General features: G+C 38.1%; 2 protein-coding genes across 2 annotated transcripts in view; one reads left to right on the plus strand and one right to left on the minus strand.

The window, feature by feature from the left end:
* Positions 1–10,490, minus strand: part of LOC149204869 (malate dehydrogenase, mitochondrial-like) — a 75,657-nt gene extending 65,167 nt beyond the window's left edge. Inside the window, exons 1-5 of the mRNA XM_089394815.1 lie at positions 9,900–10,490; positions 8,972–9,145; positions 3,238–3,406; positions 2,995–3,056; positions 2,459–2,586 (exon numbers count right to left, since the gene is read on the minus strand). Of these exons, the coding sequence (XP_089250941.1) occupies positions 2,459–2,586; positions 2,995–3,056; positions 3,238–3,406; positions 8,972–9,145; positions 9,900–10,154 (788 nt within the window). The 5' untranslated portion in view covers positions 10,155–10,490. The remainder of the gene's footprint in view (positions 1–2,458; positions 2,587–2,994; positions 3,057–3,237; positions 3,407–8,971; positions 9,146–9,899) is intronic.
* On the plus strand, positions 6,300–7,155 carry LOC149204870 (uncharacterized). The gene is made up of 2 exons (XM_089395895.1): positions 6,300–6,427; positions 6,542–7,155. Exons 1-2 carry the CDS (start codon positions 6,300–6,302, stop codon positions 6,972–6,974), a joined length of 561 nt encoding a protein of 186 aa, XP_089252021.1. The 3' UTR covers positions 6,975–7,155.
* Positions 10,491–10,695: the final 205 nt, after the last annotated feature.

A 10,695-nucleotide genomic window follows, 5' to 3' on the forward strand; every position in this document is an offset into this window, starting at 1 on the left:
TTCTTCCCCATGGCAATATCTAGGGTAGCACTTCTTAGGGCAGCGTATCTCTTAGGATCTATCCTCCCACCAAAACCCAAAGATAAGTGGAGAGGAAGAGATCACAAGAAGAGTGTGTACAAGTGACTAGAAAGCCACCTCTTTTTATACTAAAACGTTGAGCACATGTGGGTGTTATTTAATTGTTGGCCGACCTTGACGAATTGTCTTATAGCACAAATAAATTCATAACTCTATGAATACTTATCGGAATTGGATGATCTTTAGATCAATCCTACACCTCTCGATGAGAAGGATCCAAGAAAAATATCAACTGTGATAAATAAGATGACCCACATGGAGTTTGGCCCTAGTTGCCAATTTTAACACCTATTCATAAGACACGAGTTTGACTAGTGTCGGACACGAGCCCTATTGGTGTCTCGAAATTTGAACACGTGTCCAATGAAAAAAGCATCTTAAAATCGATTTATTGCCTCATTCTCACACAATTCAATCACAAATTTGGAGCTCTCAAAGGTTTTGGAGTGCAGCTAAGGGAAATTAAGCAATGTTAGAAGAGATTGCAAGGGTTGGGAAGTGGATTTGTCTAAGCCCTACTAATGTTATGCAATTAATGTTAATGTTATATTCTTAAAATAAAAGTAACATTCTCCTTTATCTTTCATTTTCATCATTTACTTAAATTTTTAACATTACCATTAATTGACTCAAAATGTTTGAGAGTGGTTCTAACCTCATCGGATTTCATATGGAGAAAGTAGAATTTTAGATACCACTCAAAACCCAACAGACTTAATAATTTTCAGGATTTCAGGATTGGGGGGATTGCAACATTTCCATTAGAGTTTGTCATGTATGAGGGTATGGAACTAGCATTTAATTAAGAGGACCAAGCCCCTTGTGTACCTCAATGTTAGTGGTATTGATGGTTGAGGTCCTAGGTCGTGACCCTAGTAAAAATGTACCCATCACTTAAACAGAATCTTGATTTGACATGTTAAGCTTCTTCTATCTTATTTTAATGCTTAGAGGGTGATATTGATGATGAGGATCCCAATATAGGCAATGATTTTAATGATATGTGGTACTAGTTATTTGTTGTAGCACAAATTTTTTTGGACTCTACAAGCTATTTAGGGCCTTTTTATTGATGTATATTTGGTTCAGAGATGGATTACACTCAATGATATTTTGGTTGTATGCATTAGTTGTATGATTGGATTTGCATCATCATAATGTAAATGTTTTATATATTTCATATTTTTAGTGTAATTCACTGATTTGTTATATTTTTTAATATATCTTATACTTTTTTATATATAACACATAACGTGTCCTCTGTGTCATGTTCAGGGGGGTCACCATGTCACGTGTCAAATACTTGTATTTTTGTGTCCTCTGTGTCCATGTCCCTGTGTCATGTGAATTAGATTTCCTCCAATCCAATGCACCAACTCAATAAATAAAAGCATCATCTTCAAGCTAAAAGAGGAGGTGTACACCTCGAGTCCATTAGCAACCCTATATGTTATTTTGAAAATCCTCCAATGTGATGAAGATTGCAAAAATTACCCTTATGGCGTATGAGGGGGTAACAAGACCATGACACAAGAAAACTTCAACAAACAACATGATTAAATAAATTAGCAATATGAAAGTAGTGAGAGTTAATAGCCATGCTTGAGGAACTTGACCTAAAAGCTTTCCTCATCAAAGGAAATAGAACAGAAAAACCCCTTCACAAGAGTGTGCTCCAAGAAAGAACTCAGAGAACAAAGAAACAGAGAAACAAAGCCCTCAAATCTCAGAGTACCTTTGCTGCATCATGCAACAGCCAGAAAGGTTCAACTAAAATTGCCTAAGTGCTCTCCAAAAAGCTGTGTTCTGTTTTGCTTGCTATTATGTACCCAGATTGTAAGATAATAGTGGTGCCAAATTGGCAGAGAAACAAAGTCTGTTAATAAAATTCATGAGCATTCCCATGTAGCTCTGGGAACGCTGTTCAATTTGAAAAAAGGAATCCTTATGTAGTATGTACTCTTGGCCTATGAAAAAACCAAGGTCTTTTGGATTTCTATACAATGAAACCATCTTGTAAGGGGAAAAATCAAAAATATATCTTCAACTGATCATGACACCTTACTTGAAAGCTAAAAAAATGGGAGAGAACATGTTGTTCATGTAGGTCATTAGAAAAGGACACTACAACTGCATATAAAAAAGATTGCCAGCTATGTGTGACACACGTTGAAAACTCAATTAAAGAAAACATGCGGAACCACATAGAGAACTTTCAAAGTTTTATTGTTAAAGACAAAAGATAGATTGCTTAGAAACTAGTTGTCATGAAGCTAAATCAAGTAAACTAGGGATTTTGGCCATGTGGTGCTAAATATGCAATAATTGTCTCAACCTGACACAATTTACAGTAAGGAGAAAGGAGAAAGATACTCACGCCATAGACAATGTTGCAGAACCTTTTCCAGCTTTCGCTTCAACAACTTCAGTTCCTCCATCTTGAGTACGCTTAGTCAGAGCTTTGATATCCTCATCCGAAAGATTAGCATTTGGTTTTGGAGTAGCCTAGAAAAGTTAGAACAAAAAATGTCAATCTCATTCTAAATGTCTGTAGAAAGTTAGGCATTCATATAGTTTGCAAAAAGCACACATGGGTAACTAGCATTAATTTTCATCTTCTTTACAGACCACAATTGCTACCGTCAGATACAAGACACTAAATAGTAAATAAAAGGCCTATATTGTGTGCTAATATAAATATGGCAGTAACTATATATGACTGAATCCTAACAGGTTATCAACAGTGTTCAATTCAGTACTGATATTGGGATATCAAATGTGGATCACGTATCCAATTACTGCTATTATTAGAACTACCAATATATTAGACATCATTGCTGACAAATTGCCAAGAAACTGAATCATAAACCATTAAGACACTTAAAGGGGAAAAAAATATACAGGTATTACTACCTGTGAAAAGAGAGGAAGGATAGTGACACCTGCATGTCCTCCTACAACAGGGATATTCACTTCTGCAAACACACACAAAATATTCCAAAAATCCAAGCACAGTAATTATTATAACCAATAGAACACATTTAGAGCAACTAGAAACGGCAGCATATATGCATGTGTTTATGTATGTAGCATGCTAGAAATTCCCTGCTACAACACTGAAAACAAGCACCAAAAGGGATCGATAACGATGCATACCTTCCACAGGGACACCTGCTTTGGCAGCATAGAAAGTCTTTGCTCGAACAACATCAAGCATGGTGACACCAAAGAGTTTTTTTTCATTATAGGTTCCAGCCTTCTTGAAAGCTTCAGCAGCAATGGGTACAGTTGAATTAACAGGATTGCTGATCATGTTTACTAATGCCTGCCATAATAAATTTACGGCATGTTCATCAGGCTAACTACTTCACATTCATAGCAATAATTGTCTCAGAAATTGTTCTTTTAGCCGGTGAAAATACTTGTGTTATATGTAAGTCCTCATCTTGCAAATACTTATTGAAACTCTTCTAAGACTTTCTTGCAGAGTTAAAACCATGGGATGTGCTATTAACATTCAATTGTGACATAAATATTTAGAAAATCATAAGCTAAGTCACCTGGTTCATGTTCGTGCTTGAAATCAAGGATGATGAAATTTAAAAAAGGTTCTCTAGTGCAAAAATAATTATGATAAATTTGACATTAAGTTTGTTAAAGACAATTAAGTGAATATTGTGAATTCCATTATAACCAGTGTTGTGAAAAGCGTGATTAAATCGCGATTTAATGAAAAAATCGCGCTTTTTTCCCCACGCCAATTTAATCGCGATTTTTACACGAAAAAATCGACCTTTTTTGCCGATTTTTTTTCCGAAAAAAGCGAGCGATTTTTTCTGAAAAAAAGCACGGGGTTGCCGGGCAGCGCGATTTATAATGCATTTTTGGGTTTTTTGTTTGTCATTTGGACAGTGGGCGCGCGCGGAAGGAGGAGGAGGTGTTGGAGAGCAGCTGAAGAGGGTTTGTGACCAAATCTAAGTGCTTAGAGGACAAATTCAAGAGGAGACCACCGATTTCTCCATAGAAACGGTATGTTGATTAATTTTTTTTTGTTTTCTTTGTTTAAAAACATTGTTTTTCTATGTTTTTCATTGTTTTTGGTTGGGAAACTTCATATGGGCACCATTTTCCTTTTGTTTTCATTGTTTTTAAAGAATTTTTTGTATTTTTTCATTGATTTGGGATGGGTAACTTGGTATGACTATGGGAACCAATTTTTTTTCTTTGTTTTCATTTTTTTTAAACATTGTTTATGTTTTTTCATTGTTTTTGGCATTTGCCATTTGGTTGGGTAACTTGGGGTTGGAACTTTGGATTCTGGAAATTTGTAACTTGTAATTTTGTAAATGCTAAATTGTAATCCTAAATTCCTATTTCCTAATCCTTATTTTCCCATAGGTTTGCAAATTCAAAGTTCAAAAACAAACATGCCAAGGAAATTGGATCCTTTCTGGGAATATGGTGAACCTAAAGCTCCGAATGATAGACAAAACTTGAATTGCAAGTTGTGTGGAAAGGAGATACACGGGGGGGTGTACATGTTGAAGTTTCACCTTGCACAAATCCCTGGACATGATGTGGAGCCCTGTACAAATACAAATCCTGAACTTATCCAAAGAGCCATGAGAGCATTGGAAGAATTAGAGCACAATAGAGAGGCCAAAGAAGAACTCAAAAGGCAACTAAAAAGGTCAGCTAAAGGAAGTGGGCCAAGTGGCACTGGTTCTACTGCAGCATCAGTCAATCCGGTAGCTGCATCATCATTTTTAGTTCCTCGAACCACACCTGGTTCACAACCATCTATCGGTTCAATGCTAAAAAGAACTGATAAATAACAAGCTGACAGGTTGATGGCAAAATTTCTCCTCTGGAGTGATATTCTTTTCAGCATTGTAAGGAATAATCCATTTTTCCAACCTACTGTTGATGCTATTGCCAGTGTTGGCTCTGGGTACAAAATCCCTTCTTATCATGATTTCAAAGGCCGGATTCTTCAAAAATGAAAAGCGTGACTGCACCCAAAGATTGGAGGATTTTAGGGCATCATGGGCACAAACAGGATGCACTGTTATGTCAGATGGTTGGACTGACCAAAAGGGGGGAACCCTTATAAACTTCTTGGTTAGTTGTCCCAAGGGAACTATGTTTATCAAATCTGTTGATGCATCTCATCAAATCAAAGATGCAAGAACCTTATGTGATTTGCTGGATGTGTTTATTTTGGAGGTGGGTGAACAACATGTTGTCCAAGTCATAACGGACAATGCCGCAAATTATGTTGCTACTGGTAGAATGCTTATGGACAGGCATCCTACTTTATTTTGGACACCTTGTGCTGCCCATTGTAATGATTTGATGTTAGAGGACATAGGGAAAATTCCCTTTGTCAAAGATATTGTTGACTGATCAAAAAGCATCACAAAATTTATATATAATCATACATCTGTGCTTAGCTTGATGAGAAGATTCACCAACAACAAAGAGTTGGTGCGCCCCGCCATTACACGGTTTGCCACGAGTTTCATATCTCTTCAATCCCTCTTGAATTCTGTGTGGGATGTGGAGAATGTTTCTTTCAGAGGAGTGGCGCGCTTTGTCAATGAGCCGCAAACCAGAAGGAGAGGCCGTATGCAGACTAGTTTCATACCAGGAAGACTTCTAGGCGGGAGTGCATGAGGTGTGCGCCGTTACTGAACCTTTGGTAAAGGTTCTTCGGTTGGTTGATGGTGAGAAGCCCGCAATGGGCTATTTGTATGAAGCCATGGACAGGGCCAAAGAAGCCATTCGGGCCTACTATGATGATAAGGGAGATGATGGGTTTTAGAAACAACTCCTTCTATGGGGAGTGATTGATGAGCGATGGAACAACACACTCCATCGTCCCATTCATGTTGTTGGGCTTTTCCTGAACCCTGCATTTTCTTATGCATGTGGGTTTGATTTTGATGCTGAGATCATGGATGGATTCTTATCCTATGTCCAGAAGATGGCGCGATCTCCAAAACAACGTATAGAGATCTCTAAACAAATTGAGACATATAATATGGCAGGTGGCACATTTGGCTTTGAGATGGCTATCACTGATAGGATGATTAAAATGCCAGGTATTTTTTAGTTTGTAACTTTGTTTCAAATTTCATTGTCTCTTCAAATTCCATTTTTTTCTTATGTTTATTTAAAAATTTATTTGTAATTTTTTTGTAGATGCATGGTGGAAAATGTATGGTGGCAAGGTACCCCTTTTGCAAAAGCTTGCCATTCGCATCCTCAGCCAAACATGCAGCTCCTCAGGATGTGAGCGCAACTGGAGTGTATTTGAAAAAATACACAACAAGAAGCGCAACAGGTTAACACTTAAACATTTAAAATATTGCAAATTTCCAAATAAATTTTTGAATTCATTAAACAATATTTTTTTATAATATTAATTATTAATTATTATTTTATGATCTTTGTACAGGTTGGAGTCCCAGCGACTTAATGACATGGTCTACGTCTACTACAATCTTCGATTGTGGGTGAGGCAACTTGAGAGGACACCTGATGTGGATGCCATCTCATTGGATGGGATTGACACCACTGCTGCATGGAGGGTTGAGGCCGAGAGGCCTCTCATGGATTCTACTGATGATTGGTTAGTGCAGGATGTAGTGGAGGGGGAGGAGGAGCAGGAGGAGGAACAGGAGGAGGAGGTGACACCGCCTACCCGGGCTACCACTGCCACCAGTAGAGGACGTGGTCTACCTCCTGTAGCTCCTACTTCTAGTTCTTCAGCTTCTAGAGCACATCAGACTCCACTGCCATTTCCACCAGCACAGGCACCAGCATCTACATCTAGAGGGAAAGGGAAAGCTGTGGCATTTTCTCGCAAGAGGGGCAGAGGAAATCAATAGGATTAGACTTTCATTTTATTGTATATGACATTATGACATGATGAGATACATTATCATATTTTTTGTTGATATTTTGAGGCTGAGTTGGGACTCAGGAGTCAGGACTTACTATTCAGGACATGATTCAATGTTATGTGTGATTTTAGCGCTAGAAATGATATTAAACATCTTATATATTAGTTTTTTTATCATATTTATGTGTCAATGTATTTATTTTATGTTGTAGATGGTTTAGATATTAAAAAATATAAAAAAAAATGAAAAAAATGAATATTTTTGTACCAAACGATTTTTTCCCGCTTTTTTCCGCTTTTTTCCCGATTTTTCCGATTTTTTCTGATTCGTTCCCCGCGCCGGTTTAATCCCGCTCGCGCTTTTCACAACACTGATTATAATTTTATATATCCAAACAAAAAACAAATACAATTATTTTTCAACACTAAATTTGACCCAAAAATATGTGGAATGAAATGTCAAAACTGATCATGTATGTATGTATGTATGTATTTTGTATGTATGTTATTGTTTTAGACCGATGGGTTAGCTCAAGTGGCTGAGTGTTGTGAATTACAAGCAGAAGGTATGCCTGATGGGTTAGATCAAGTGGCCAAGTATTGTGAATTACAAGCAGAAGGTCACAGGGTCAATTCCTGCGGCTGGTTGCCTCTGAATATTACAGGCCTCACTTGATGTCCCTTCCTAGTTAGGTTGCCAAAACTGTTGATTTACCCTAGATACCATCCTCAAAATGAGGGGAACTGTTTGGTACATTTCCCTAGGATGTACATTTCATTGTAAAATATGTATGTATGTATGTATGTATGTATGTATGTATGGATTGTTTTGGCCTGATGGGTTAGATCAAGTGGCCGAGAATTGTGAATTACAAGCAGAAGGTCACAGGGTCAATTCCTGCGGCTGGCTGCCTCTGTGAATATTACTGGACAGGCTTCTGTGAATATCACTTGATGTCCCTGCCCAGTTAGGTTGCCAAAACTGCAAATGGCTGATTTACCCTAAGTACCATCCTCAAAATGGGGAACTGTCTGGTACATTTCCCTAGGATGTACATTTCATTGTAAAATATATATGTATGTATGTATAGTACCTAGGGTAAACCAGTCGTTTGCAGATTTGGGCCTTTGGCAACCTAAACCATCTATATATGTATATGTATATGTATATGTATATGTATATGTATGTGTGTATGTATGTTTGTATGTATATATGGTATTGTTTTCCAGCCCAATGGGCTAGCTCAGATGGTTGATATTTCAAGATTCATGTAGGATGTGTCCGGGTCAATCTCCTGGGCTCACTTCCTCTGCTGCATGCATCACTAAGTCAGGGTCCATAATCAACACCAAGAAGTTTGCACTGAGTACCATCCACAAAATGCAAGTTAGTGCCCAGTAGTTTCTACATGAGGCTCTTTTATATATTTTTTAAGTTTAACAAACAAATATAAGATAAATTTTTGAAACTTCTGAAAAATTTTGCATGGCTGATTAAATTCACCACTGCTCAAGACAACAAAGTTTTAGTTGTTTTGGAAAAAATCGTTATACACAGTGACTAAGCTCTGTTAAATCCTAGAAGCAGGATTCACTTAACTGGATTTCTATTTCATATTAATATTGGACCAGAGCCCATATAAATTGAATGCAGTGCTTTCACTGAACCTCGAGACCAACCATCAAGAGACAAACTTAGAGACATCCATAATTACACCACAACTAAAACGCTCAATTTTCTCTAGACCATTGTGAAATGTTTCCTCAATTATTTTTCTAGAAATCATTACCTTGATATTTTTATAAAGCTGTAACAATGCATATTATTAGAAGATGAAATATCCTCCTCTCCTATTTATATTACTGAAAAGCCATTGTAATAAAGCCATAACAACGCATATTCTGACCAGGGCATAATATTAGATTCCCTATTTACATGGAAGGAAAAGTTAATAGAGAGAACAAAGTTAAGTAACAACTTACTTCAGGGCAATATTTTGCAATGGCTATACACAGGGATTTGACAATGCCAGCATTAATATTGAAAAGATCGTCACGTGTCATCCCAGGTTTACGAGGCACACCAGCAGGAATTATCACAACATCTGATCCTTCCAGTGCCTTACCCAGTTGATCATCGCCCATATATCCTGCAACCTGCTCCACATGATAAAAACTGAGTTAAATTACACTCAACTTTTCTCTCGAGATTGCAGGATACCTGCTGCATTTTTTTAATGTAAAAGAACCAAGTATCCCCAACCATTATGTGCCGACTTAGATAAATGACCTTTATAAAAGCCATGCCATCTCCAAAATTTTACACGCTGATTGATTTCCTTTTATCATCAAAAGCTCGGCATGGGGTTTAAAATGCAATGCAGTTTAACGTTAATGTGAACTTTTGGTTTCATTGGTATAGTACGCATACGGTTGTGCATATGGCCTAATGCTACTGTGAACGTTCGGTTTCTAATGGTATAGTGGGCATATGAATATTGTGCATATGGCCCAATTTATAACTCTGTCAAACTCCATGGATAGATTTTTAAATGCCTGCTAATCTTTAGTTCAGGATTTTGAGCTTGAAAATGAATGCAAGTGCCCCATTTTGAGGAAAATAGCATGGAGGGGGTTGAGTGTTAACCTAACAAGCCACACTCGATCACGAACGAGTGTGAAACAATTGGAAGCCCACCGAATGTGGGAAGTTAGCTCCATTGGTAGAGCAGCCCCAGGTCCTAGGTTCGATTCATGGACTGTCCAATTCCCACATAGAGAGGGTTGTGTACACCAGATGCAGTTCGCACACATAATTCCCCAGAACAAAACAATGCAGGTGATCACTTCTTGGGGAGTTACAGTGAGTAACTGTAGTATGAAAGAAACAGTTAGAACGGGAAAAGATTACCTGTGCTCGAGTATTGACGTGACCAACATCAGCTGCAACTCCAGGCGTGCCAGCAATATCATAGAGAGCGAGATCAGAGACAAGAGGGTTAAGCTTCATCAGCAGAGCAAGAGGCTGCCCGATTCCTCCCGCTGCACCGAGTACGGCCACCTTTCGAGGCGGGGAGTTAACGCCTGCTGTTGAGTACAACCTTCTTCGGCTCGCATTTGCCCTGCGCAGAGCGCTTCCCAGAGCTCCACGCATTGCAGAAGCCATCTCTTCTCCTCCTTGTTCAGATCTCCTAGCGGAATTCTAAAGTCCTCGCTCCACCACAGCACTCCTCCTTGTTCAGATCTCCTAGCGGAATTCTAAGGTCCTCGCTCCACCACAGCACTCCTCCTTGTTCAGCTCTCCTAGGGGAATTCCACAGCACAGATGAATGCGAGTGGGTACCTTGCAAAGGTGCGGGTGGGTTTATAGGGGTTTTGACTTATAAGGTGCGAGGAGAAAAATATTTTCCAGAGGAACAAAAGGGGTTTGTTCCGACAGAAATTTTAAATATCAAATTTGTTCACGGCAGTGGAAGGTATGAATGTGAGGGTGAGCAGCTTAAAGCATTTACAACATTCAAGGTTATTGACGTAGTTTTCGGTGATTGAAACGTTGATTTATATTGAACTAGAGCATGTGTTTCGTATTAATTATATCGTAATTGGTTGGTTGACTTTTCGAATCATTTGATGTGGACCTATATTAGATAATAACTAACAAATTACAATGTCATTAAATCCAAAAAAATAATCACTAAATTATTAAT

The sequence above is a fragment of the Pinus tabuliformis genome, chromosome 1_2 (genome assembly GCF_031772625.1).
Source record: "Pinus tabuliformis cultivar Carrire ecotype Pingquan chromosome 1_2, CPIR1, whole genome shotgun sequence".
Classification (NCBI taxonomy): Eukaryota; Viridiplantae; Streptophyta; class Pinopsida; order Pinales; family Pinaceae; genus Pinus; species Pinus tabuliformis.

Excerpts from the sequence above, each read along its gene's own strand:
- LOC149204870 (XM_089395895.1), top strand. The coding sequence starts at position 6,300 with ATGTATGGTGGCAAGGTACCCCTTTTGCAAAAGCTTGCCATTCGCATC. Across the intron at positions 6,428-6,541 it reads CACAACAAGAAGCGCAACAG|GTTGGAGTCCCAGCGACTTA; the intron begins GTTAACACTTAA and ends ATCTTTGTACAG.